The sequence below is a fragment of the Leucopleurus acutus genome (assembly GCF_964270905.1).
Source record: "Leucopleurus acutus genome assembly, chromosome: 10".
NCBI lineage: Eukaryota > Metazoa > Chordata > Mammalia > Artiodactyla > Delphinidae > Leucopleurus > Leucopleurus acutus.
Window position 1 is genome coordinate 67,005,117 of NC_139153.1, and position 27,594 is coordinate 67,032,710.

Sequence of the window (27,594 nt, forward strand, 5' to 3'; positions counted from 1 at the left end):
CTCGCTCTTTTGGAGCCTGGATAACTTGCCATCTAACAGCTTCAGTGGTGCTTCATCTTAAAAACACCATGATATTCACTTCTGATTTCCCTACTTCAGTTTCCCTCTGCCTCACTGCCATCAAAAAAGGTTATGCACATGAGTCAGGGCTGTATATAGGAGCTCTGGGTCCTATCCCACCTGGGTTGACTACTCTGGGCTCAGTACTACTTGGTAAGCAGTGATTCAGATTGGTAAATACAGGTAGAAAGCTAAGAAACATAGTTCCCTTTATAATCTCAAGGCTCTCTGGACATAATCTTGAACTCATTATATCCTCTATTGATAAATTTCCATTGTTTAAGCCCCTACTAAGAAAAAATAATATAAAGCAGCATAATTGCCCACTGTGATGGGGGTGGAGGGGGAATAAAACTGTATGTAACCACAAATCAAAACAATGGCATGTACAAGCAAGAACAAGCAACCTTAAATCTAAACCATTAAATGACCACTCAGCAATGATTCTCTAACTTTTTTTCTCTTTTTTTATTAGGTGTGAAAAAAATAACTTCCTACTGGATTCCCTCTCACTACTCACTGCTATTTGCCATATAAATGTATCGCTGAAAATAATCGCAATGAAATCAACATCCTACTTCCTTCTTTCCCCATCCCAGCTGATGCACAGCTAATGGGACCAAGCCAACATGGAAAAGTTGAACCTTGAGAGAAGAGTGAAGGGAGAAGGATTCAGGAGAATGGATCACTGTAACTGAACCTCAGGAAGTTCTCATGGCAAACATTTTATACACTGTGGAACTAAAAAAAGGTAACTGAAGCCATAAGTTCCTCCAGCCAATGTACATATCAGCCTGTTGCTGCGTCGAGTTTTAGAGTCTAGCTTCAGGCAGTCTTGCACTATAAGAAGAAACTGCTTTGATTAGCACAGGAAAATATATCAGGACTTTTCCTTCCTTCTACTCCTTTCTCCAAAATTCTTCTGATTATTTTTAAGGAAGCGAAGACATACAGACACCAAAATTAGCTGTATAAACCTAGTTTAAAATGAGCACAAACCAGACACTGAATCCCATAAAACTTGCTGCTCAGGGAGGCCTGCCAATAATTGTGTGTCCCCCATGGCTGCACACACAAAGGGGTGGGCTTTGGGATCAGAGGGCCATCCTTGGTGGCATTGTGCCTTAAGAGGATGCTTGATGGCTCTCAGAATCCCAGACTCAGTGCCTGAACAGGGTCTAGAGACAACAAGCATGTACAACTTTACATCTCATGCATGTTTTGCTTTTCTGCTCTGATTTTCCATCACTTTTCCAGGCTTTCTTGAACAAAGACTGACTCTACCTTCTTTCTGGGCATTCAAGGCAATGTGAGGTCGCATAAAACACAGCCACTACTGACATGCAGAACCTCAGACACCAAATGCTCCATAAGCAGCAGACAGTACATTACCATGGACCAGCCAGGGCACTAGGGACCTGGGGTGGAAGCTCTGATATTTGAACATCTTAAGTGACACGCACTATGGTGGGCCCTATTGTCATCCAGTTTAATTCTCACAACTGAAAGGTTATCCTTATCCCCATTTTACAGGTAAGGACTAGAGCCCCAGAAAGTGAAAGTAACTTGCCCAGGGTCACACATCTAGAACTACTGAGTCAGGTTTCAATCCACCTGACCAGTTGACTCCAAAATCCAGGCTCTCTCCACTGCCCTATCTTCTTCCTCTAAAAAGAACACAGCTCATTTCTCTCTTTGATAATTTTTTTCTTTTCTTTTTTAAAATAATAACTCTTTTTTTTTTTTGCCGTACGCGGGCCTCTCACTCTTGTGGTCTCTCCTGTTGTGGAGCACAGGCTCCGGACGCGCAGGCTCAGCGGCCATGGCTCACGGGCCCAGCCGCTCCGCGGCATGTGGGATCTTCCCAGACCAGGGCACAAAACCGCATCCCCTGCATTGGCAGGCGGACTCTCAACCACTGCGCCACCAGGGAAGCCCAATAACTCATTTTTAAAAGCAGTTCTGGGAGCCTGGGGACAAGGCAAGAAGGCTGGTCCTTGGAAAGCAGAGAACAAGGAAAAGAACCCAATCATAGAGAAGAGGGAAGCATAGTGGTCAGAACTGGATGAGCAGGCCCAGGCCATGGCTGGAAGGGCTGATAGGTTTTGCTACAACCAGTAAAGACAAGTGGGTTCTAGACAGGAAGAAATTAAAGTGAAATCCAGACACATTTTATACAGTTTGTATTTATGTCAGACATACATACATACACACATACATACATACACACATATATAATACATATATATATAAGTGGCTCCTGGTGACAAGTCATGTCAGAGAGGTTCAGAGCCAGCCCCCTAGCCTCTCTTTCCTGCAGTCCTGAGGAGCTTTGAAAAAGTAGGGGTGTTCTCAGGCAGAGTGAATCAAAAGTCCCCAGAGAAAAAGGGTGGAGAGAATAACCCCTGCTATGGGATGAAGAAGGCTGAATGAGTCCAGATCAGAAACTTATTGGAGGTGGGGTAGTTCCAATGTGGAGGGCCAGGGTCAGGGGCATTCTCTGCTTGAACCAGCAATTTGCCCTGGGCAAGTCAGGGTCTTGGGGAAGGACTTACCAGTATCCCTGGGGACATACTTCCCTTTGAAGGGTCACTGTACCACAAAGAGAGATGTCATTGGTAGGGGAGAACAATGCCATAGCAGAAAACAGAATGAGAGCCATCGGCAACCTTTGAAGCAGGCACTTTGTCCAACAGGCTAAAGGCAACTCTGAGGCTGAACTGAAGCCCTTCTTCCCTCCCTCCATCTATACATATCCTAACCCTCTTGCAATGATCCATGAAAGTCTCACTTTATCCATCATTCACCTTCTTGCAATATTTACGGCATTTTAAAATTTATTCTGCACTTAATTTTACCTGCACCGTGATTTAGTTTTTTCCAACCACATGCATCTTTTCTCCCCAAATTTGTTATGCTTGTATATTAAATAAACAAAGTGTGTGGTCACAAGTCAGTGGGAACTATTGTCCAGAATTTCCATTTTTTCTTACCATAAAATCCTCTCATTTTGACTTCAAAATTTTTTCAGACTTGCATAGAACATCCTTCTTTTTAATGTAACTCATCTTGCTTCTTTTGGTCAAATAGTAGTGCAAAACAGCTACATACACCTTAAAGGCCAATGTGTCTGGCAGAAGCTCTATGACAAAAAAACTCAGTCCATATAAAATCATGTGGTATGGGCTTACTCTAGACCCATGTTCTCACCCCTGCCCAATCTTCTGACTTTTATTAGCTTTCACCTTATATTTCACTTATATTTACCCATGGACTGTGACACTTTACCTTTCCCCATTCAAATTCAGTGTCCATTCTTCTGACACTTTACTTTTTGACCATGGCTATACCTCCCTACTGTGCTGCTGTGGCCTAAGCTTGTCTTTGACTTCTGTCACTGTTTCTGTGCCTCCTGATCCCCGAACTCATTCCATGGGCTTACTCTAGGTTCAATTTTGATAGTTCTTTGACACTTAATCATGCTATATAACTGAGATGGGACACCTCTCATGTTGTCAAGTTGTAACTTTTATCTAGTCAGTTTAAAACTCATGAACATTGGACTTAAAAACTCTCTTGCCGGGGCTTCCCTGGTGGCGCAGTAGTTGAGAGTCCGCCTGCCGATGCAGGAGACACGGGTTCGTGCCCCGGTCCGGGAAGATCCCACATGCCGCGGAGCAGCTGGGTCCGTGAGCCATGGCCACTGAGCCTGCGCGTCCGGAGCCTGTGCTCCGCAGCGGGAGAGGCCACAACAGTGAGAGGCCCACGTACGGCAAAAAAAAAAATAAAAATAAAAAAATTAATTAATTAATTAAAAAAAAAAAAAAAACTCTCTTGCCGGGCTTCCCTGGTGGCTCAGTGTTTAAGAATCTGCCTGCCAATGCAGGGGACACAGGTTCGAGCCCTAGTCCAGGAAGATGCCACATGCCGCGGAGCAACTAAGCCCGTGTGCCACAACTACTTAGCCTGCGCTCTAGAGCCCGCGAGCCACAACTACTGAGCCCACACACCTGGAGCCCGTGCTCTGCTACACCAGAAGCCACTGCAATGAGAAGCCCGCGCACTACAATGAAGAGTAGCCCCTGCTCGCCGCAACTAGAGAAAGCCTGCGCGCAGCAACGAAGACCCAACACAGTCAAAAATAAATAAATGAAATAAATAAATTAAAAAAAAAAATCTTACCTACAATTAGAGAGCTTGCCTTTAGAGCCTTCTCTGCCAACATTTTCCCTTTCCTTCTTCCCTTCCATACCCTATATATTTAGTTTACTAATTCAGGATACCTGAAGAGGGTCTGACCTAGATAATTTTCTCTTACACAAAGGTAGAATGGTCATAAATTCCCTAAGCTCACCTAGACAAAGACTTTATTCTCTATCATGAAAGCCTCTTGTCATGCCCTTTGAGGAAGCCAGGAAAGTTTCTAGTTCTGCTGTCAGGAAGGAGAGAGTTATATTATTATTTTCCCAGACTAGGGCTGAGAATATATCTCCCCATAGAAAAAAATGTTAATAGGTGATGTTTGGTTTATCTGAAATATTATCTTTTAGGTATGTTACATGGAAAGTAGCTTTTTGTGGGCTAATATATAGAAGCCTTTAACAGAACAGTATTTTTATAGAAAATGACTTTCAAGTTCCACATTGACAGATAGCTTTTAAGACAAAATCTAATCAAAAAATAAGCCAAGCATGAAATCCAAATTTTTCCCAAACAAGCATCACATTAAAACAGTAACATAGTTAAACTAATATAATCTCCTTCTGTGAATATACATATGAATAGACCTAAGTGTCTTTCTATATTAGAGATCAAATTCTATTTCACATACCTGTTGTCTTCCTCCAGTTTTATCCTGGATAATAGTCCTGACAACAGCACCAGTAAACACATAAGATCTGAAAAATGAACTGACGACATTGCAAAGGCCAATGGCTATTAAATCCTGTAAAGAAATGGCAAATACTTTAGGCCCACTGTTTGTCAAAGAAGGCTGATTTGAGTTTGAACTAAAGGTATACTGTTATTTCTTATGCATGAAGATAGGGTTGTGTACATCACTTCAAATAACACTGAAATATTATTGGAAAGAAGTGAAGGATGGTAAATCTGATTTCTTCATTTTAGCTAGAGATCATAAGGAAAGTCCTTTTTCAAAGTGAGTAAATGAGACATTTGCCTTGTTATTCTCTTCCGCATGATTGCTGGGAATTAGGATGACAGGGAGAAATATAGTACAGTTTTTCTTGCTTCCTTCTATACTATCCTAAAGTCAACGCGGGACACCGATTGAACCTGGGCCAGGCAGTGAAAGCCCGGAATCCTAACCATTAGGCCACCAGGCCGTGCCAAGTGGCTTGCAGGATCTTAGTTCCCCGACCAGGGATTGAACCTTGGGGCCACGCAGTGAAAGCACCGAGTTCTAATCACTGGACCTCCAGGGAAGTCCCCATATTCCCTTTTTAATTTCTAGGGAAAAAGCCAAACTCAAAATGGTCGGAGACTAAAAAAAAGAAAATGAGAAGGACTATTTCTGGGAGGCCAACTTAATTGTTTTATTATCCTAGTTTTGATATTCCACTGCATTTCTTTTTTAAAAATATTTATTTATTTATTTGGCTGCACTGGGTCTTCGTTGTGGAATGCGGGATCTCTTTAGTTGTGGCATGCGAACTCTTAGCTGTGGCACGTGGGTTCTAGTTCCCTGGTCAGAGATGGAACCCGGAGCCCCCTGCATTGGGAGAGCGGAGTCAGTTACTGGACCACAAGGGAAGTCCCTCCACTGCATTTCTTATTGTGCTTTGGCATGTGGTTGACTTTTAAGGACTTGGTGGAAAGGAAGATAAAAGGAGAGGAGAGGAACTCTGCTAGCTTTACAACATGATGTCATACATTACCTTCTTGCCTCCCTACACCATATCTGTTCTAGAGTAACCACACACATTAATTCAAGTGGCTTCAGAGTTAAGTATGCCACACTTCTCAAAAATCCTTTGGTAAGACTTCCCTGGTGGCGCAGTGGTTAAGAATCCGCCTGCCAATGCAGGGGACACAGGTTCGAGCCCTGGTCTGGGAAGATCCCACAGGCCGTGGAACAACTAAGCCTGAGTGCCGTAACTACTGAGCCTCTGCTCTAGAGCCCACGTGCCACAACTACTGAAGCCTGCGTGCCTAGAGCCTGTGCTCCGCAACAAAAGAAGCCACCACGGTGAGAAGCCCGCGCACCACAACGAAGAGTAGCCCCCACTCGCCTCAACTAGAGAAAGCCCCCACACAGCAACGAAGACCCAACGTAGCCAAAAATAAGTAAATAATTAAAAATAATTTTTTACAACATCCTTTGGTAATTGTAATTCAAATCATGGTCCAAGTGACTCTCTGGTTACAGAAGAATCCAGTCTTCATTTTAACTGCAGGCTAAGGTTAGAGAACAAAGATTAAAGGGTCACAGAAAGTAATAGAAAGGCCTGTCCTCTCACCTGGTTGGAATTGACATCATAGTTATGGAAACTGGCAATCTTCCTGCCCAGAAATATGAGCAGAGAGGAGCTCACTAAAGCTAAGGAGAATGCTTCTAAAAGCACTTCAGTAAGATTGCTCATATCTGGCGTTACAGGAAACAGGAAGCTGGAATAAAAGGGTGGAATTATTCCTAGATAGCAGGAATCATTTACTGGCATCTCCCCCATTCCAACCTTATCGTACTTTATCATCCATTTCAAAAGGTCTGACCCTTTATAAAAAATAATAAAAATAAGAGATAAGAAGAGCAACTCAGGCAGCAGCTTGCCAAAACTGCCAGCAACTCAAGCCAGGTTACAAAAGCCATTAAGAGAACATGCTCTGCTATCTTCTAGTTCAAGGTTTCTGCCACGTACCAATGGCAACAGATAGGACAGGCAAAACTACAAAAATCGATGAAAAATAGTTTATTTACACTGTTTGAGACCATACCAGTGGGTAAGCAATAGGCATATATCATACCTAAGAGGGTTTAGAGCTAAAAAGCTCCATGTATTCCCTTCTAGTCAAACTCAAATCTTTTAGGGTATAATTTTAGTCATTGTCCTTTGTAAAAATTGCTTCTGATTCTTATCCACACCTTTTTTCCCCAATTATTTTAATTGGGTAAAAGACACATAACATGATTTACCATCTTAGCCATTTTTAAATGTACTGTTCAGTGGTATTAAATACATTCATAATGTGCAACCATCACCACCATCTACTCCATAACTCCTTCATCTTGTGAAACTGAAACTCTATAACTGTTAATCAATAACTCTCCATTTCTCCCTCCCCCCAGCTCTGACAACCACCATTTTACTTTCTGTCTTGGTGATTTTGATTACTAAGTACCTCAGATAAGTGGAATCATATAGTAATTGTCTTTCTCTGACTGGCTTATTTCACTTAGCATAACGTCCTCAAGGTTCACCTGTGTTGTAGTATATGTCAGAATTTCCTTCCTTTTTAAGGCTGAATAATATTCTATTGTATGAGGGGAGTTGAATGCTAAAATATTTGGATTTTCAGTGCCCAAATTAAGCACATTCCAGAACCGTTATGAAGCCTTCAGTCTCTCTCTCCCACTTCACAATTAATACTGAATTCCAATCAAATCTTAGACAATTTCAGCTAAGCCACTGGGGCTAGTCACAAACAAGAAAAGTCCAGCCTTAACATGCTGCCATTGTGAGTTCATAGGCACTAGGGAGCCATTGAAGGTTCTTGAGCAGCAGAAGAATCGTGTGTTAGGAGTATCTGTCTATAGGAAAAAAAAAAAAGTGCTCCAGTTGGGGCATTGTTGTGAGATAAATACAACTTTGTTTAAAGTTTATCTTTCCCTCACACCTGCCATGCTGTGAAGGAGAGTCTGTTTGGTGTTTGTTTTGTCTGATTCACCACCCACTGAATTATTCTGTCATGAGTGTAGCAGCTTCAAGAGTTAGGGTAAAGGCACAGACTAGAGTGAGTTCCAGATTCTATGTGACCTCGACCAACTCAGTCTGAGCTGTTTAATTTGTATTCAAGAGATGTGACAAGGTTCTGTTTTTTAAAGGTGACAATGGGTCACCTAGTATTCTAGACTCAATGTGAATAAACTGTAAAAATTCACTTCCATATCTTTGTGTCTAAGGTGTTTTGTGTGTAAAATACTTGTGTGGTATATTCCTTTTATTAATTCTATAAATAAAACTATATTCTTACTGTCAAAAAATGTTCTATTGTACGTTTATAACACATTTTGCTTATCCATTCATCCATCGATGGACACTTATTGTTTCTTCCACATTTCAGTTATTGTGAGTAATGCTGCTATGAACACAGGTGCACAAATATCTCTTCAAGACACTTCTTTTAACTTTGGGCGGTACATATCCAGAAGTAGAATTGCTGGATCATTTGGCAATTCTATTTTTAATCTTTTGAGGAATCAGCATACTACTTTCCACAGTGGCTGTACATTTTACATTCCCACTAACAGTGCACAAGATTTCCATTTTCTCCACATCCTCACCAACACTTGTTATTTTCGTCTTTTTTTAAAAAAAATAGTAGTCACACTAATGAGTGTGAGGTGGTATCTATTGAATTATTGTAGTTTTGATTTGCATTTCCCAAATGATTAGTGATGTTGAGCATGTTATGTGTTTATTGGCCATTTGTGTATCATCCTTGGAAAAATGTCTATTCAAGTCCTTTCTCCACTTTTTGAGTCAGGTTGTTGGTTTTTTGTTGTTGCGTTTTAGGAGTTCTCTATGTATTTTGGATGTTAACCCCTTAGCATATATGATTTGCAAATATTTTCTCCTATTCTGTGAGTTGTCTTTTTTCTCTGTTGATAGTGTCTTTTGATGCACAAAAGATTTTAATTTTCATGAATTTATTGCCCAAATCTATGTTAGTAAACCTTAAATATTTAGTATGATAATAGCATAAACTACTGTTTCTTTCCTTCCTGATGTTTTCTGTAACATTCAATTCTTTGTCAGCAATTTAGTTAAAAGGGGACACGGACGTGGAAGGAACTAACCTAAATTGTTCAGTTTTTCTAGTCCCTAGCAACCGTGGATAAACAGGTAATTAAAAAGGGAGTTCAAAGCAATACCTAAAATTAGATTTTTGAAATGTTTGTTTCTCTACCTATACCCTTGAATCTTATGATGAAATATAAGCAAAGGTTAATTGTATGCTTTTTAAGTCATTAATAACAGAAGCATATTAAGTAAGTATAATAGAGGGGTTATTATACTAGATTTTGGAATTAAATAGAAATGGGTTCAAATAGTAGCTCTGACACTGACCAGCTGTGTGAGCTTGGATAAGTAATTTAAACTTGGTAACCCTTAGTTTCCTGAGCCATAAAAAGAAGATAATATCTTCCTTATAGTATTACCGTGAGGAACAAATGACATAAAATAATTATGTAAAGCATCAATCCCATTGTTGCCCTTGTCATTTTTTTTTCCTGAGGGCAGAGACCAAGTCTTATTTACCATTGTATTCCCTGGTACCTAGGTTGCCTGCTCACAGTTTAAGAAAAGTGAACAGAATTTCAAATGTATTTAATCATCATTAGATTTCACTGAGAACTGGTAGGATATGAGATTCATTCAATCTGGTTGCATCAAAGTAGCCTCTGTTTTGTATGCTGGGGGCTAGCCAATATCATTGACTCTTTGCTGTACTCCCTATTGAAGAACGTGAGGAAATAAACAATGCTCTTCAAAAGCCTTCTCATGAGCCAAGAAACTGTGGTATGCGGCCTTTCTTAGCTAAAGTGATTCATCTGGTCAAGGTTAAAGAAACTATAATTCCCTGACAGAAGCAAGAGTGATGCCCCATAGTCACTGGTAGGAATCATAATGTCAATTAATTGCAAGTCCTTAAGAACTCCATATGCCAGACTACTTGAAGAAGGCTTTCTACTCAGAGTGATGAAGTAATGTTGCTCAAGGACACCCATTCAGTCTAAGTAGGTGAAGACAGAAGGAATGCTCACCTCCTGAGCACTGAAGCCCAGAGAGAGGCTAGGAAAAGAGGTATCTCTTGTCCCATCCTTGAGAGTTAATCAGATAGGTATGGAGGTTGAGAAGGTTCATAATGTGCTGTGAGAAAGATGCATGAGTCTCTCTGGTATTCAGTGCATCCAAGCAGTTTACTTGGGTAAGGGGATTGGCTCAACCATGGGAAGAGAGTCAAAGGCTGACCAGAGAAGAACGGGGTTGTCCTAGCCCTTGTCCTTTAGAACCTCTGTGTTCTAAAATGAACTTGAGCCCATGACCCAGATTTGGCTGTGGCCAGAGACTGTTAGCAGAGAATATTGTTTAAAAAAATATTAATAAACAGAAAATAATTAAGTAGAGTTGGGAGACCAAAAGGGGGAGTTCTCACACCCTGTGACCATTGCAGAGCCCAACAGGAAGAAGAAAGACTCCTCTTCTTTCCTGGCAAAGGACTCAGCCAATGAAAAGTCATAGACTTTTTGTTTACCATAGCTTCCCCCCACTCCAATTTTATTTTTTCCTTTATAAAAACTTCTTCCCTTGCTGTGGGAGGACTTGCATGTGACTCGCCATGGTTGCAGACCCCAAATTGCAATTCTTTGCTGATCCTGAATAAACCCATCCTTACTGGAGAACTAACTGGTACTCTGTTTTGGTCAATGATACCAAACAGGCTATGTAGTCAGAGGCTAAGAGGAGTTAACAGGAAGGGAAAAGTAGTCTTGAAAAGTGGAATTACCAACCTATAAGGAATCATATCAATGAGCATCTTGCTGTTTTCTGTGTCCACGTTTACCTTGTTTGCAAATGCAGCGAACCCAAGAATCTGTAGGGGTTTAAAAAGAAAAGGCATGTGATCATCTAAATATTATGCATTGCTTCCAAGAGCAGAGGTGCCCATAGCCTCTGGCAGCACAGGGAATGCAATACGTGGCAGTCCCTATACATGAAGGTTGGAGAAAGAGGCAGTGCCAGTTCAGTGGAACAACAAAGGCAGAAGTCCTCCCCAACACTTTTGGTTCCCTGAGCTCTTTTTAGCACTGTAACCAGAATGAAAAACAACTTCAGGCTTGGTCTCTGACATAGTAATAGGAAAAAATGGTTGCCCTAGACTTCTCTTTCCTCACCAACTTTAAATATCTGGATCAAGTATAAACATGTTTTCAGATAATAGCTGTAACCAAGGCCTCAGTTTTAAAAGTTTTAAAATCTAGGTACACTGTCCCAATACAAGTAAGCCCTCTGGGGGATTGTTGAGGTATATTGATAATCATTAATAAGATGGAGCAGCATTTGATAGCACACACGAAAAATTGCTTTAGCAAAGCAATTACTTGCTTTCTTTTTTCTGCTTTCATTTCCTTCTGAAATACCAAGTCTCCCTTCCATTTCTAATGTCTGTTAGAGGGAAAATAGACAAGCTAGCAGCTGTTACACCTTATAAAGACCTCACACCAAAGCAAATTAAAGCAGAGACAAGAGAACTCAATGCCCATTTAAAAATAATAATATATAGTTGCTTTACCCCATTATCCCTACTAACACATAAATCTTTTCCCAGCATCTACTCTAAGAGCTCAGCTAGACACTGAGCAGGATAGCAGTTGGTTTACCTGTGATGCTGTGTTCAGATGACGACCCCTAGGAAGCCTACAGATCAGAATGGAAGGAAGATCTGGATCAACAGAAAAGTTGTGATCTTTATATAGTTAAGGGACAGGAAGTGTGGCAAGTGGCCAAGAAACTCTTTCATTTCCAGTATAAAGGTTACACTTGTTCATTAAGGAAAATACAGAAAATATGAAAAATTTAAAAGCAGAAATAAGTCACCCAAAGATAACTACTATTGATGCTTTTTTTTTGGTGTTTGCTATATGGCTTAAATATACACATATACAAATACACACATACACATACATTAATTATGAACGTACAGTATGTACAATTTCTTATATCTATGAAACTCTTGAATTATTTGTCAGTTTATTTTACCTGGATCCCAAATATTGCCTTGAAATTTTCCCTTAATATTTGAGACTACCATCTAAAGGATAGACTGCTGGGTATGTGCAGTTTCCTCCAGCACAACCTTTTTTTTTGGCTGCATTTGGTCTTCGTTGCTGCACACAGGCTTTCTCTAGTTGCGGCGAGCGGGGGCTACTCTTTGTTGTGGTGCGCAGTCTTCTTATTGTGGTGGCTTCTCTTGTGTGGAGCACGGGCTTTAGGCACGCAGGCTTCAGTAGTTGTGGCATGCGGGCTCAGTAGTTGTGGCTCGCGGGCTCTAGAGCACAGGCTCAGTAGTTGTGGTGCACGGGCTTAGTTGCTCCACAGCATGTGGGACCTTCCCTGACCAGGGCTTGAACCCATGTCCCCTGCATTGGCAGGCCGATTCTTAAGCACTGTGCCACCAGGGAAGCCCATCTCCAGCACATCTTAGTTTCACAGTAGTTTCTTATGGGGTGTTGTGAAAAGCTTTTCACCCGCTACACCATAGCAGCTCTCATCCTCCCTCTCCTACTTTCCTCATTTCCAAGGGAAACATGGAGGTCTTTTTCCAATTCTAAACTACATCTCTAATCCCTGCTATATAGTAGAAAATGTTCCCAATCACTTGACTTGACATGTGTATAAGTAATGTATTGCAGGCTTCAATAACCTTTGAGGATAAATCAGGTCACAAAAAAGTTTAATGTCTAATTTGCAATAATTCTAAGTCTCCACCTACATTTGTTGCTGGACCTCAGTTTATTTCTCCACTTCACTTCATGGTGCATCCTAATTATTTATAGCATTCCCCAAAGGAATGTCTTAACTATGGCCCACAAACCAATCTGTCAGCCATAGTCAACCCACAGCATCCTCTATACTCTTACTCCTCTCCTTTCCTAATAACCCAGGTTAATGTTATTGCCTTTGAGGTTGCTTAAAGGAACATCACTATGATCCCTGCTGCTGATGTCTCTTAAAAGAGGGTTGATTTGTGACAACATGGATGGACCTTGAGGGCATTATGCTAAGTGAAATAAGCTAGACAGAGAAAGACAAATACTGCATGGTATCACTTATACGTGGAATCTAAAACAAAAAAGAAAACAGTCACGCTCATAGAAACAGAGAGTAGAAAAGTGGTTGCCAGGGACTGAGGGATGGGGGAATTGAGAAAGGTTGGTAAAACAGTGCAACCTTTCAGCTACAAGATGAATAAGGTCTGAGGATCTAACGTAAAACATGGTGACTATAGTTGATAACATTTTATCATATACTTAAAAATTGCTAAGAGAGTAGAACTTAAATGTTCTCACCAAAAAAAAAAAAAAAAGATAAATGTATGGGGTATGGATGTGTTAATTAACTAGATGGGGGAAATCCTTTCACAATATATATCTGTATCAAATCATCATGATGCACACTTTAAATATCTTATAATTTTATACCTGAGTAAAGCTGGAATCAAAGAGAGACACAGAAACAGAGATAGAAACAGAGAGAGCGCGCTGATGTCTGTGTCACAGATGCCATCTGCTGGTGACTCCAAAGCCTCAGCCTCCTAAAAGCCAGAGTTGTACTTGGTTCCAAGAGAAGGAGAGGTTGCCTCTGACTCCACTCCCCAAACTCCATATGCACGTTGTTCCCTGGGCTCTAGGGCCCCACTATTTGTATACAGTGTTTTGGAAGGTCTTTTGTAAAAGCAGCCATTCAGCTTTTGGCCTTTATGAATTGATAGCTTTTTAACCACTCCAAGGAAGAAAGGATATGCACCTCCACAAGAAGTAGACAACAGTTATAAGACAGAGCTTGGTCTCAGTTTCCAAAGCAATTCCTATACTCTTTCAATCATGAAGAGTATGGACCTGGATTAGTTAGCATAGAATATGTTATACTGTGGCAATATACAAACCATGAGATCTTAGTGTCCTAGCACTTGAAAGTTATTTTTTTACCCACACAAAGTCCACTGTGGGTCAGTGTCTCTTCAGGACAGCTTTTTTGCAAATAGTGCCTTGGGGACCCAGGCTAATTCTTCCTGGAGACTCTATCACCTCAACATATAGCCCCTATGATTACTACAGCAGGGGAAGAAGGAACATTGGGAACTCATGCCTATTCACCTATGCTTTAGCCCCAAAGTTGCATGGTCCTGCCTAACTACAAGGGCAGCTGGGAAATATAGGGGTGCACACAGTGAACTTTAATTATCTCCATCACAGAACACTTCTTAAAGGGAAAGTAATGCTCATGGACACCCAAAGATTTATTGATCCTTGTAAGAGAAATCCTGACTCCAAAAACCTGAGCTTTATTTATGAAAATCTCTTTAGTATTGTAAAAATGTTAACTGCAAAAGATAAATTTTATCAGATTTCTTTTTCTTTTTCTTTTTTGGCCGCGCCGCGTGGCTTGTGGGATCTTAATTCCCTGGACCGGGGATTGAACCCACGCCCTCCTCAGTGAAAGCGTGGAGTCCTAATCAGTGGACCACCAGGGAATTCCCCCAGATTTCTTAAAACAAACAAGAAATGTCATCTTTAGACAACATTTTTTTAATATTCTTGAAAAGAAAGAGAACAATCATATTTATTTAGTTTAACATTTCCCCTGATCTAAAGAAAAAGATGTTAAAAAAACCTAGGACATATACATGAACACACACCTTCCCCAGCAGCCCCTCCTCTGCAAACCCAGCTCTGCCACTTAGTGACATGGATTAGTTTTCATTTAACATCTCATCTCCCTCAATTTCTTTACTGTAGCATAGGGAGAATGAAAGGAGGCTGAATAACAGTGTGGTTGCTGCTATACTAAAACAGAAATGAAACCTCTACATAAAAGAATACAGAAATTCATCAACACTGAGCATAGGCCTGTCATGTATTTGTTTGAAAGAGGAAAGGTGAGGATAACTGAAAGTACAGGAATATCAATTATAGTTGACTTTGGATAGTGCAGCTATAGGAATTTCTTTTCCTCCTTCTTTTTTTTTCTTTCTGTTTTTCAAAATTGCTAGAATTTCCTGGCGGTCCAGTGGTTAGGACGCCATGCTTCCACTGCTGGGGACCTGGGTTTGATTCCTAGTCAGGGAACTAAGATCCCACAAGCCACTTGGCATGGCCAAAAAAAAATTGCTAGAATGAGCCTGTATTACTGTCATAATGGAAAAAAAAACCCTATTTTTCAAATAGTATGAAAAAGAGGCAGTAGATAAAAGTCCTTTGAAAAATAAGCATGTTTAAAAAAATATAAGCTAACTAAATGTATGTATTCAGCTTTGTCACAATTCAACATACATTTTTTTTTGCGGTATGCAGGCCTCTCACTGTTGCGGCCTCTCCCGTTGTGGAGCATAGGCTCCGGACGCGCAGGCTCTGTGGCCATGGCTCACGGGCCCAGCTGCTCCGCAGCACGTGAGATCTTCCCGGACCAGGGCACGAACTCATGTCCCCTACATCGGCAGGCGGACTCTCAACCACTGCGCCACCAGGGAAGCCCTCAACATACATTTTTAAAATATTATTTTTACAATTCTCCTATGAATATTTCCCTTCCGACGTTACTTGCTTTTAATTTAATTTAAAAAATACATATTTTAAATGATCTGAACCACGAGTTTGGAGTATCAAAACACTTACCAGAAACATCCCACTTACACCAAAAGACAGATCATCCAGACAGAAAATTAATAAGGAAACAAAAGCCTTAAATGACACATTAGACCAGACAGACTTAATTGATATTTATAGAACATTCCATCCAAAAGCAGCAGAATACACTTTCTTCTCAAGTGTACATGGAATATTCTCTAGTATAGGACACATCTTCGCTCACAAATCAAGCCTCAGTAAATTTAAGAAAATTGAAATCATATCAACCATCTTTTCCAACCACAATGCTATGAGATTAGAAATCAATTATGGAAAAAAACTGTAAAGAATACAAACACATGGAGGCTAAACAATATGCTACTAAATAACCAATGGATCATGGAAGAAATCAAAGAGGAAATCAAAAAATACCGAGAAAAAAATGACAATGAAAACACGATGACCCAAAACATATGGGATGCAGCAAAAGAGATTCTAAGAGGGAAGTTTATAGTAATACAATACTACCTCAATAAACAAAAAGCTCAAATAAACAATCTAACCCTACACCTAAAGGAATTAGAGAAAGAGGAACAAACAAAACCCAAAGTTAGTAGAAGGAAAGAAATCATAAAGATCAGAGCAGAAATAAATGAAATAGAAATGAAGAAAACAATAGCAAAGATCAATGAAACTAAAATCTGGTTCTGGGCTTCCCTAGTGGCGCAGTGGTTGAGAGTCCGCCTGCCGATGCAGGGGACATGGGTTCGTGCCCCAGTCCGGGAGGATCCCACATGCCATGGAGCGGCTTGGCCCGTGAGCCATGGCCACTAAGCCTGCGTGTCCGGAGACTGTGCTCCGCAGTGGGAGAGGCCACAACAGTGAGAGGCCCGCATACCGCAAAAAAAAAAAAAAAAAAGCTGGTTCTTTGAGAAGATCAACAAAACTGATAAACCATTAGCCAAACTCATCAAGAAAAAAAGGGAGAGGACTCAAATCAATAAAAATTAGAAATGAAAAAGGAAAAGTAACAACTGACACTGCAGAAATACAAAGGATCATAAGAGACTACTACAAGCAACTCTATGCCAATAAAATGGACAACCTGGAAGAAATGGACAAATTCTTAGAAAGGTACAACCTTCCAAGACTGAACCAGGAAGAAATAGAAAATATGAACAGACCAATCACAAGTAACGAAATTGAAACTGTGATTAAAAATCTTCCAACAAATAAAAGTCCAGGACCAGATGGCTTCACAGGTGAATTCTATCAAGCATTTAGAGAAAAGCTAACACCTATCCTTCTCAAACTTTTCCAAAAAATTGAAGAGGGAGGAACACTCCCAAGCTCATTCTATGAGGCCATCATCACCCTAATACCAAAACCAGACACAAAAAAAGGTATCACAAAAAAAGAAAATTACAGGCCAATATCACTGATGAACATAGATGCAAAAATCTTCAACAAAATACAAGCAAACAGAATCCAACAACACATTAAAAGGATCATACACCATGATCAAGTCAGATTTATCCCAGGGATGTAAGGATTCTTCAATATACACAAATCAATCAATGTGATACACCACATTAACAAACTGAAGAATAAAAACCATGTGATCATCTCAATAGATGCAGAAAAAGCTTTTGACAAAATTCAACACCCATTTATGATAAAAACTCTCCAGAAAGTGGACATAGAAGGAACCTACCTCAACATAATAAAGGCCATGTATGACAAGTACACAGCTAACATCACTCTCAATGGTGAAAAACTGAAAGCATTTCCTCTAAGATCAGGAACAAGACAAGGATGTCCACTCTCGCCACTATTATTCAACATAGTTTTGGAAGTCCTGGCCACGGCAATCAGAGAAGAAAAAGAAATAAAAGGAATCCAAATGGGAAAAGAAGAAGTAAAACTGTCACTGTTTGCAGATGACTTGATACTATACAGAGAAAATCCTCAAGAGGCCACCAGAAAACTACTAGAGCTTATCAGTGAATCTGGTAAAGTTGTAGGATACAAAATCAATACACAGAAATCTCTTGCATTCCTATATACTAACAATGAAAGGTCAGAAAGAGAAATTAAGGAAACAATCTCATTTATCACCACAACAAAAAGAATAATACCTAGGAATAAACCTACCTAAGGAGACAAAAGACCTGTACTCAGAAAACTATAGGATACTGATTAAAGAAATCAAAGACAACACTAACAGATGGAGAAACATACTATGTTCTTGGATTGGAAGGATCAATACTGTGAAAATGACTATACTACCCAAAGCAATCTACACGTTCAATGCAATCCCTATCAAATTACCAATAGCAATTTTCCAGAATTAGAACAAAAATTTTTACAATTTGTATGGAAACACTAAAGACCCCAAATAGCCAAAGCAATCTTGAGGGAAAAAATCGGAGCTGGAGGAATCAGACTCCCTGACTTCAGACTATACTACAAAGCTACAGTAATCAAGACAATATAGTACTGGCACAAAAACAGAAATATAGATCAATGGAACAGGATAGAAAGCCCAGAGATAAACCCACGCACCTTCGGTCACCTAATCTATGACAAAGCAGGCAAGAATATACAATAGAGAAAAGACAGTCTCTTCAATAAGTGGTGCTGGGAAAATTGGACAGCTACATGTAAAAGAATGACATTAGAATACTCCCTAACACCATACACAAAAATAAACTCAAAATGGATTATAGACCTACATGTAAGGCTGGGCACTATAAAACTCTTAGAGGAAAATATAAGCAGAACACTCTCTGACATATTTGTCAAATGTCAAATTATGTCAAAACACAATTTGACATAAATTGCTGCAAGATTTTTTGACCCACCTCCTAGAGTAATGAAAATAAAAACAAAAATAAACAAATGGGACCTAATGAAACTTAAAAGCTTTTGCACAGCAAAGGAAATGATAAATAAAACAAAAAGACATCCAAGAGGATGGGAGAAAATATTTGCAGACAAAGCAACCATCAAGGGATTAATCTCCAAAATATACAAACAGCTCATGCAGCTCAATATCAAAAAAAACAACTCAATGAAAAAATGGGCAGAAGACCTAAATAGACATTTCTCCAAAGAAGACATACAAATGGCCAACAAACACATGAAAACATGCTCAACATCACTAATCATTAGAGAAATGCAAATCAAAACTACAGTGAGGTATCACCTCACACTGGTCAGAATGGCCATCATCAAAAAATCTATAAATGATAAATGCAGGAGAGGATGTGGAGAAAAGGGAACCCTCCTACACTGTTGGCGGGAATGTAAACTGGTACAACCACTATGGAGAACAGTATGGAGGTTCCTCAAAAAACTGAAACTAGAATTACCATATGACCCAGCAATCCCACTCCTGGGCATATACTGGGAGAAAACCATAATTCAAAAAGATACATGTACCCCAATGTTCATTGCAGTACTATTTACAATAGCCAGGACATGGAAGCAACCTAAATGTCCATCCACAGAGGAATGGATAAAGAAGATGTGGTACCTATATACAATGGAATATTACTCAGCCATAAAAAGGAATGAAATAATGCCATTTGCAGAGACGTGGATAGACCTAGAGACTGTCATACAGAGTGAAGTAAGTCAGAAAGAGAAAAACAAATATGGTATATTAACACATATATGTGGAATGTAGAAAAATGATACAGATGAACCAGTTTTCAAAGCAGAAATAGACACTGATGTAGAGAAAAAACTTATGGATATCAACGGGGGAAGGGGGATGGGATGAATTGGGAGATTGGGATTGACTTATATACACTACTATGTATAAAATAGACAACTAATGAAAACCTACTGTATAGCACAGGAAACTCTACTCAGTGCTCTGTGGTGACCTAAATGGGAAGGAAATCTAAAAAAGAGGGGATATATGTATACGTATAACTGATTCACTTTGCTGTACAGCAGAAACTAACACAACATTGTAAAGCAACTATACTCCAATAAAAAGCAAAACAAAACAAAACAAAATGAAAACACCTACCAGAAAAATTTCCATGGGAAACTTGATGGGGTACTGATTGTAGGAAATTCTGATACATTTGTTGATTCTCAGAGCAACAATAGCAGTTAGAAATAGTAAGATGCTGGTGGAATTAGCTTTGGGGAGACCTATACAGTAGTTAATTATGTTCTGAAAGAAAACAAAATTACAGAGGCTTAGAAAGGGATGTGATAATTGCCTAAATCTAGAAAATGACACTGTTTCTAAATTAGTTGAAAAGGAAGTCCCTAGGCAGTGTTGCTGGGCACAGAGGTCTTTATGAGCATTACTAAAACAGTGAGAGCAAGTAGGTGGATACATATTTTTTAATTGAAAATGATATATTAAGAGACTATAATGTCCAGTAAGAAGATAATACACTTTTTATGTTTCAGTGTAGTGGAAAGGACCCAGGAGTTCTGTTTATTAGCCTATTCTTTATCAATTTTCCCAGACCATGTATGTTTAGCTTGGCTCCTAGGACATGCTTGCATTCAGGGACTACTTCGCATTTTATATTCTGTATATATTATGTTTTAGGATATATGTCTTTCAGGAGGCATGTAACGGGAAGAAGTATGATAATACAGTATCTCAAAGACCAAATTTTAATATAACTCACGTTGGTTTAAAAGGCTGGGGTGAAATGGTTAATGCAACTGGGAACATGGTCCAACTGGCATCTGCAATTAATCAAGACTGTAAATCTAGAAGAGGTGAAATTATTTCTAGGACTCTCTTGACCCAGCTGCCTATGCAGGAGTCTCTCCACTTGGGTCTACTTTTTTGGAGGCAAGGGGAGGAGCATTTGTAAGTCTAGGTGAGGGTAGAAATTACTCACATAGAAGAAGGAGATGGGACCAGAATGGAAACTAATCATAATCCCGAAGATGCAGGTCAACTGGGACAGCATAATGTGTAGTGCCGTGGCAGCCAGGTAAGCACTGATTGCAGCCTCCGGAATGTAAGTGATAATGAAGCCAAAACCTAACATGCCCATTGATAGCTGTAGGGGGTTCAGATGGAAAAGAAAACCAGAGTAAGGAGGAATGTCATCAAACCAGCAATGTCACCAATTAGGCAAACTCCAGAGGGGTTCCAAAAAAAAAGTTAAGTTAGGCCCCTTTGATAACTCTTGTTCCTCTTTCCCTAATCAACTGAAATTGATGAGCTAAGGTAGGTCCTTGGTGTTGATTCAGAGGTTTCCTACGGACATAAGACCACACTCCTTTCTTCACGAGTTCATAAGCTTAAGTTCTTACTCTAGAATCTACTGACCTTGTTGATGTGGGGTTAACAGTGACAAAGTGATCAGAACAAGACCTTGCCTTTTCAAAGCCCTTTTCACTAGAAGCTTTGATAGCCCTCTTCATGAGAGGTTAATATCCCTGTGAGGAATGCAGCTTTTCGCAAAGGAAAATATTAAAACAAACTGGGTTCCAGCTTAAACTTTCCGGCCTTTGACGTTTATCTTTACGAAGAATGATTAAGCTGAATTTATGTCTTCAGGATTATACATAAATACATGTATGATATAGCATTTTACATGTACACATGCATATATATGTAAATATATTTTTTAAATGTTATGTAATAAACAAGCAAAGCATCTAAAAGGATAGATGCCAAACTATTAACAGAAGTTACCTTTGGGGAATGGGATTAAAAGTTTGGGGCAATATTTGTAGTTTATACACTGTTTTATTATTTGAGATTTTTTGCAATATACATGTTCATCTTTTATAATAAAAAATTGTAAAATTGTGGATAGGGGGTGAGCCCCAACCCTCTTAAGAGGGTAGGTTATGAAAAATGACACAGCCCAATGAAGAAGATGGGGAAAGAAAAACAAAAGTCGTGAAGTCTTCTATTGTCACTGCTTCATCTTCCACTGCACTAGGAACTCTCAGAAAACAAACTTGGAAGAATAAATCTATTAGCTTTAAAAGCTTTTTGTTTCAAAGCTTTCAGTTAGCTGGGCAGTTGGTCTCCCTTAATGTCCTGTCATTACTGCCCAATATGCTCCTTTACTCTAGTCAGGCCAATCTGCTTCCTGTCATTAGTGTGGCTGGCTGATTTTTACTTCTGTGCTTATGCCCAAACCCCTCTGCCATCTCTTTGACAATCCATGTTTATCATCTCTTTCAAAAGCTCAATGAAACTTCTCTTCTTCAGGAGGTGTGGTGCAAACAGCATGATTCCTGGGGATGGAGAACTTGGCTTCAATGCTGGCTCTACCTCTCACTGCCTGAGTGAGTTTGGGCAAGTTTATTAAACTCTCCAAACCTCAGTCTCCTCACCTATAGAATGAATAATACCCAACATGCAGTGTTTTGTATGGATTACACTACATAATTCACGTAAAACACTTAGCTCAAATCTGAAAATAGTGACAGATGCAAATATGCACCATTCTTTCTTCATGCCATCCCTTCCTTCCACCTTGTAAATGGAAAATATCTATAATTAACCATAGAACTCTTCCTTACCCAGCTGTGATGTGGCATCAGAATCTGATGTTAATGTAATTTTCTAGGCATCAATTGTCAGTCAGAATTGGTCTGTGACATGAAACCTATCTGCCATCCTTATTGAAAACAAGTACAGACAGTTCCCAAATTACAATGGTTCTAACATTTTTTTCAACTTTACGATGGTGCAAAAGCATATGCATTCAGTAGAAACCGTACTTTGAATTTTGATTTTTTTTTTCTGGGCTAGCCATATGCTGTATGATACTCTGTTGTAATGCCGGGCAGTGGCAGTGAGCGACAGCTCTTAGTCAGCCAAACAATCATGAGGGTAAACAACTGATACACTTATAACTATTCTGTACTCAGACAGCCATTCTGTTTTTCACCTTTAGTACAGTATTCAACAAATTACATGAGATATTCAGCACTTTATTATAAAATAGTTAATGTGTTAGATGATTTTGCCCAAGTGTAGTCTAATGTAAGTGTTCTGAGCACGTTTAAGGTAGGCCAGGCTAAGCTATGATGTTTGGTAAACTAGGTGTATTAAATGTATTTTCGACTTACAGTATTTTCAACTTACCATGGGTTTATCAGTATGTAACTCCATCATAAGCTGAGGACGTTCTGTACTAAATGTTTGATGAATGAAGGAAAGGCTCAATAAATGGTTGTTTCCTTCCCAGACAACTCCATCCCAGCTAAAAGTTATTCCTTCACTTCATATTCTTTTTTTTTGGCCACACTGCGCATCATGTGGGATCTTAATTCCCCAACCAGAGATCGAACCCATGCCCTCTGCAGTGGAAGTGTGGACTCTTAACCACTGGACTGCCAGGGAAGTCCCCACTTCATATTCTTTTGACAACAAACTCTTCACTTTTATTAACACTAGTTTTCACTTTAAGACTATCTAGTGCACAGATTCTAGAGGTAGACAAACTGAGCCTGAATCCCAGTTTCGAATTGTACTGGTTATGTGACCTTGGGCAATTCACTTAACCTCTTTATACCTTTATTTCTTTAAAATAAGTACCAGAATAATACCTACCCTCATACAGGGGGGTGTTGTGAGGATCAAATGAGATAAAACATGTAAAGTGCTTTGAATATTGACAGCACATAGCAATAAATGTTAGATATTAATATCTAGTTCAGACTTTTTTTTTAAACTTTTTATTTTAAATAATTGTAGATTGACATGAAATTGTAAAACAGCAACACACAGAGATCCGGTTTACCCAGTTACCCCAATGATAACATCTTGCACAACTATAGTATTGATACAATGCCACAATTAGGATACTGACACCAATACAACCAAGTTACAAAATAATTCCATCAGCACAAAGATCCCTCCTGTTGTCCTTTAATAGCCTCTTACCTCTCATCTCTACCTCCAATCTCCATCCTCTGACCTCTACCCATCTTTAATCCCTGGCGACAACTAATCTATTCTTCATTTCTATAATTTTGTCACTTCAAGAATTTTACATAAATGGAATCATCAGTATGTAAACTTTGCAATTTCATTCATTTTTGCTCTTTATTATTTCCTTCCTTCTGCTTATTTTGGGTTTAATTTGCTCTTATTTTTCTAGGTTTTGAAGAGGGAGCTTTTATTATTAATTTGAGACATTTTCTTTATTCTACTGTATGCATTTTAGTGCTATAAATTTCCTTTTCAGCACTGCTTTAGCTGTGTTCCAAAAATTTTGGTATGTTTTATTTTCGTTTACTTCAAGGTATTTTTTTTAATTTTATTTATTTTTGGCTGAGTTGGGTCTTTGTTGCTGCATGCGGGCTTTCTCTAGTTGTGGCGAGTGGGGGCTATTCTTCATTGTGGTGCACGGGCTTCTCATTGCGGCGGCTTTTCTTGTTACGGAGCATGGGTTCTAGGCGCGTGGGCTTCAGTAGTTGCAGCACGTGGGCTCAGTAGTTGTGGCTCGCCAGCCCTAGAGCACAGGCTCAGTAGTTGTGGCACATGGCTTAGTTGCTCCGCAGCATGTGGGATCTTCCTGGACCAGGGATTGAACCCGTGTCCCCTGCAATGGCAGGCAGATTCTTACCCACTGCGCCACCAGGGAAGTCCCTACATCAATGTATTTTTTAAAAACTTCCCTTGAGATTTCCTACCTGACTTATGGATTATTTAGAAGTATGCTGTTTAGTAGTATCCAGATATTTGGAGACTTTCCTGTTAACTTTTTGTTATTGAGTTCTAGTTTGATTCCACTGTGGTCAGAGAACATACTGTTTGATTTCAATCTTTTAAATTTATTGAGGTTTGTTTTATAGCTCAGGATACAGTCTATCTTGCTGTATGTTCCATGGGTTGTTGAAAAGAATGTGTATTCTGCTGTTATTGGTGGGAGTATTCTGTAAATGTCTCAAATCCTATTGGTGTTGTTGATATTTTGGATTTTATTATATGCTTGCTGATTTTCTGTCTAGTTGTCCAATCAATTGTTGAGCGAGGGGTGTTGAAGTCTCCAACTGTAATTGTGGATTTGTCTATTTCTCCTTTCCAGTTATATCAGTTTTTGCTTCACATATTTTGTAGCTCTGTTGTTTGGTGCATACCTTTGTAGGATTGCTATGTCTTCTTAGTAGACTGATACTTTTATCATTATATAATGTCCCTCTCTACCTCTGGTAATTTTCTTGGCTCTGAAGTCTACTTTATCTGATATTAATATAGTCAATCCTGTTTCCTTTGATTAATATTTGCATGATCTATCTTTCCATTTTTTTACTTTCAACCTGTCTATATTATTATATTTGATGTTTCTTGTAGACAGCATATTTCTAAATATGTCAGTCTCTAACTTTAATGTAAATGTCAATACGTTAGGGCTTAAGTCTGCCATTTTCCTGTTTGTTTCCTCTGTTTTTCAACTCTTTATTTTTCCTGATTTCATTGGTTACTTGAACATTTTTTAGAATTTCATTTTGATTTATCTATAGTGTTTTTGAGTGTATCTCTTTGTATAGATTTTAAGTGGTTGTCCTAGGTATTACATTATATATGCATAACTTATCACAGTCTACCGGTGTAAACATTTGACCAGTTTGAGCAAATTATAGAAACTTTACCTCCCTTTATGTTTTTTATAAAAGAATTGTTTTAAGTATTTCTTCCATATTCATTTTGAACCACATCAGACAGTGTTATAATTTTGTTTCAACCATTGAACATAATTTAGAAAACCCAACAAGCAAGGAAAACTACCATATTTATCCATATTTTTCCTTTTCCATTGTTCTTTCTTCCTTCTTGATGTCCCAAGATGTCTTCTTTTATCATTTCCTTTCTGTTTAGAGAACTTCCATTAGCCATTCTTTTAGGGTAGGTCTTGCTGGTGACAAATTCTCTTAGTTTTGCTTCATCTGAGAACGTCTTGGTATCTCCTTCATTCTTTTTTTTTTTAATTAATGTATTTATTTTTGGCTGTGTTGGGTATTCATTGCTGCATGTGGGCTTTCTCTAGTTGTGGCGAGCGGGGGCTACTCTTTGTTGCGGTATGTGGGCTTCTCATTGCGGTGGCTTCTCTTTGTTGTGGAGCATGGCCTCTAGACAAGCAAGCTTCAGTAGTTGTGGCATGTGGGCTCAGTAGTTGTGGCTCGCAGGCTCTAGAGCGCAGGCTCAGTAGTTGTGATGCATGGGCTTAGTAGCTCTGCAGCATGTGGGATCTTCCCGGACCAGGGCTCGAACCTGTGTCGCCTGTATTGGCAGGCAGATTCTTAACCACTGCACCACCAGGGAAATCCCTCTTCTTCATTCTTGAAGGATATTTTCACTGAGGCTATGATTTTGGATTGACAGTTCTTTCAGCAAACAAAAAATATTGTGCAATTTCCTTCTGGTCTCCATGGTTTCTAACAAGAAATCTGCTATCATTTAAATTATTTTCCTCCTGTAGTGAAGTGTTTCTCTCACTGCTTTCAAGATTTTTTTTTTCATTGTTTTTAGTTTTCAGAAGTTGACTATGGGGACTTCCCTGGTGGTGCAGTGGTTAAGAATCCACTTGCCAATGCAGGGGACATGGGTTCAAGCCCTGGTCGGAGAAGATCCCACATGTCACGGAGGAACTGAGCCCATGCACCACAACTACTGAGCCTGCACTCTAGAGCTCGCAAGCCACAACTATTGAGCCCATGTGGCACAACTGCTGAGCCCACACATCACAACTACTGAAGCCCACATGCCTAGAGCTCGTGCTCTGCAACAAGAGAAGCCACCGCAATGAGAAGCCTGTGCACCGCAATGAAGAATGGGCCCCACTCGCCACAACTAGAGAAAGCCTGAGCACGGCAACAAAGACCCAATGCAGCCAAAAATTAAAAAAACAAAACAAAACATGATTTGTCTTGATGTGGATTTCCATGGATTTATCTTCTTTGGGTTTTTCCAAGCTTCTTAAATCCGTAGGATTATATTTTTTGCCAAATTTGGGGAGTTTTCAGCTATTATTTCTTCAAATAATTCAGCCCCACCTTTTTTCTCCTCCCTTTCTGGGATGCTTATGACACAAATTTTAGAGCTTTTTTTATAGTCCCATTTGTCCCTGAGGCTCTGTTAATTTTTTTTTCCGTCTATTTTCTCTCTGTTTTTCAGACTGGGTAATTTCTATTTTTCTGTCTTCAAGTTCATTGATTTTTTCCTCTGTCTCCTCCATTTTGCTGTTGAGCCCATCTTTTGAATTTTTAATTTTGGTTACTGTATTTTTCAGCTCCAAAATTTTCATTTGGTTCTTCTTTACATCTTCTATTTACTTTTTAAGACTTTCTATTTTTTCACTTGTTTCAAGCATGTTCATAATTGGTTGCTGAAGCGTTTTTAGGATGGCTGCTTTATAATTTATCCCAGATAATTCTGATATCTCTATCATCTCAGTGCTGGCATCTTTTTCTTGTCTTTCTTCATTTAAGTTGAAATGTTCTCAGTTCTTGATATGACAAGTTATTTTCAGTTTAATTGTTGACATTTTGTGTACTATGCTATAAGACTCTGGATCTTATTTAAACCTTCTGTTTTAGCCAGCTTATTTTGATAAAGTGCTGGCAGGGGAAGGGGAAGGTGCCACCTTGTTACTGCCTGGTAAGGCAGAAGTCCAGGTTCTCCTCTCAAAATCCTCTCAAAATCCACTGACACTTGAGGCAATAGGGACTCTTCATTTTTCCTGGGAAGGGATGGAAGTTCTGGCTCCCCAATAGGCCTCCTATCCTGGCTGGGAGAGACAGAAATGCCTTTATTTCTCCCTACATTGCCTCCATTGACACTGCTGAAGAGGGAGTTGTCATCATTAATGCTGTGTTGGGTGAAAGACCTGACCCTTCACTAGGCTTTCTCTGACACACCCCAGCAAGGATTAGGAAGGGTGTCTCATTACTGCCCCGTGGAGATGAAAATCTTGACTCCCTTGACT

At 39.4% G+C, this 27,594-nt stretch overlaps 1 protein-coding gene across 1 annotated transcript in view; it reads right to left on the reverse strand.

The window, feature by feature from the left end:
- The window catches only part of SLC26A8 (solute carrier family 26 member 8), a gene marked incomplete at its 3' end in the record, with an annotated part of 71,761 nt that overhangs the window by 17,542 nt on the left and 26,625 nt on the right, over positions 1–27,594 (reverse strand). The window contains exons 6-10 of the mRNA XM_082847554.1: positions 20,533–20,697; positions 19,692–19,841; positions 10,814–10,896; positions 6,540–6,687; positions 4,892–5,005 (exon numbers count right to left, since the gene is read on the reverse strand). Of these exons, the coding sequence (XP_082703680.1) occupies positions 4,892–5,005; positions 6,540–6,687; positions 10,814–10,896; positions 19,692–19,841; positions 20,533–20,697 (660 nt within the window). The remainder of the gene's footprint in view (positions 1–4,891; positions 5,006–6,539; positions 6,688–10,813; positions 10,897–19,691; positions 19,842–20,532; positions 20,698–27,594) is intronic.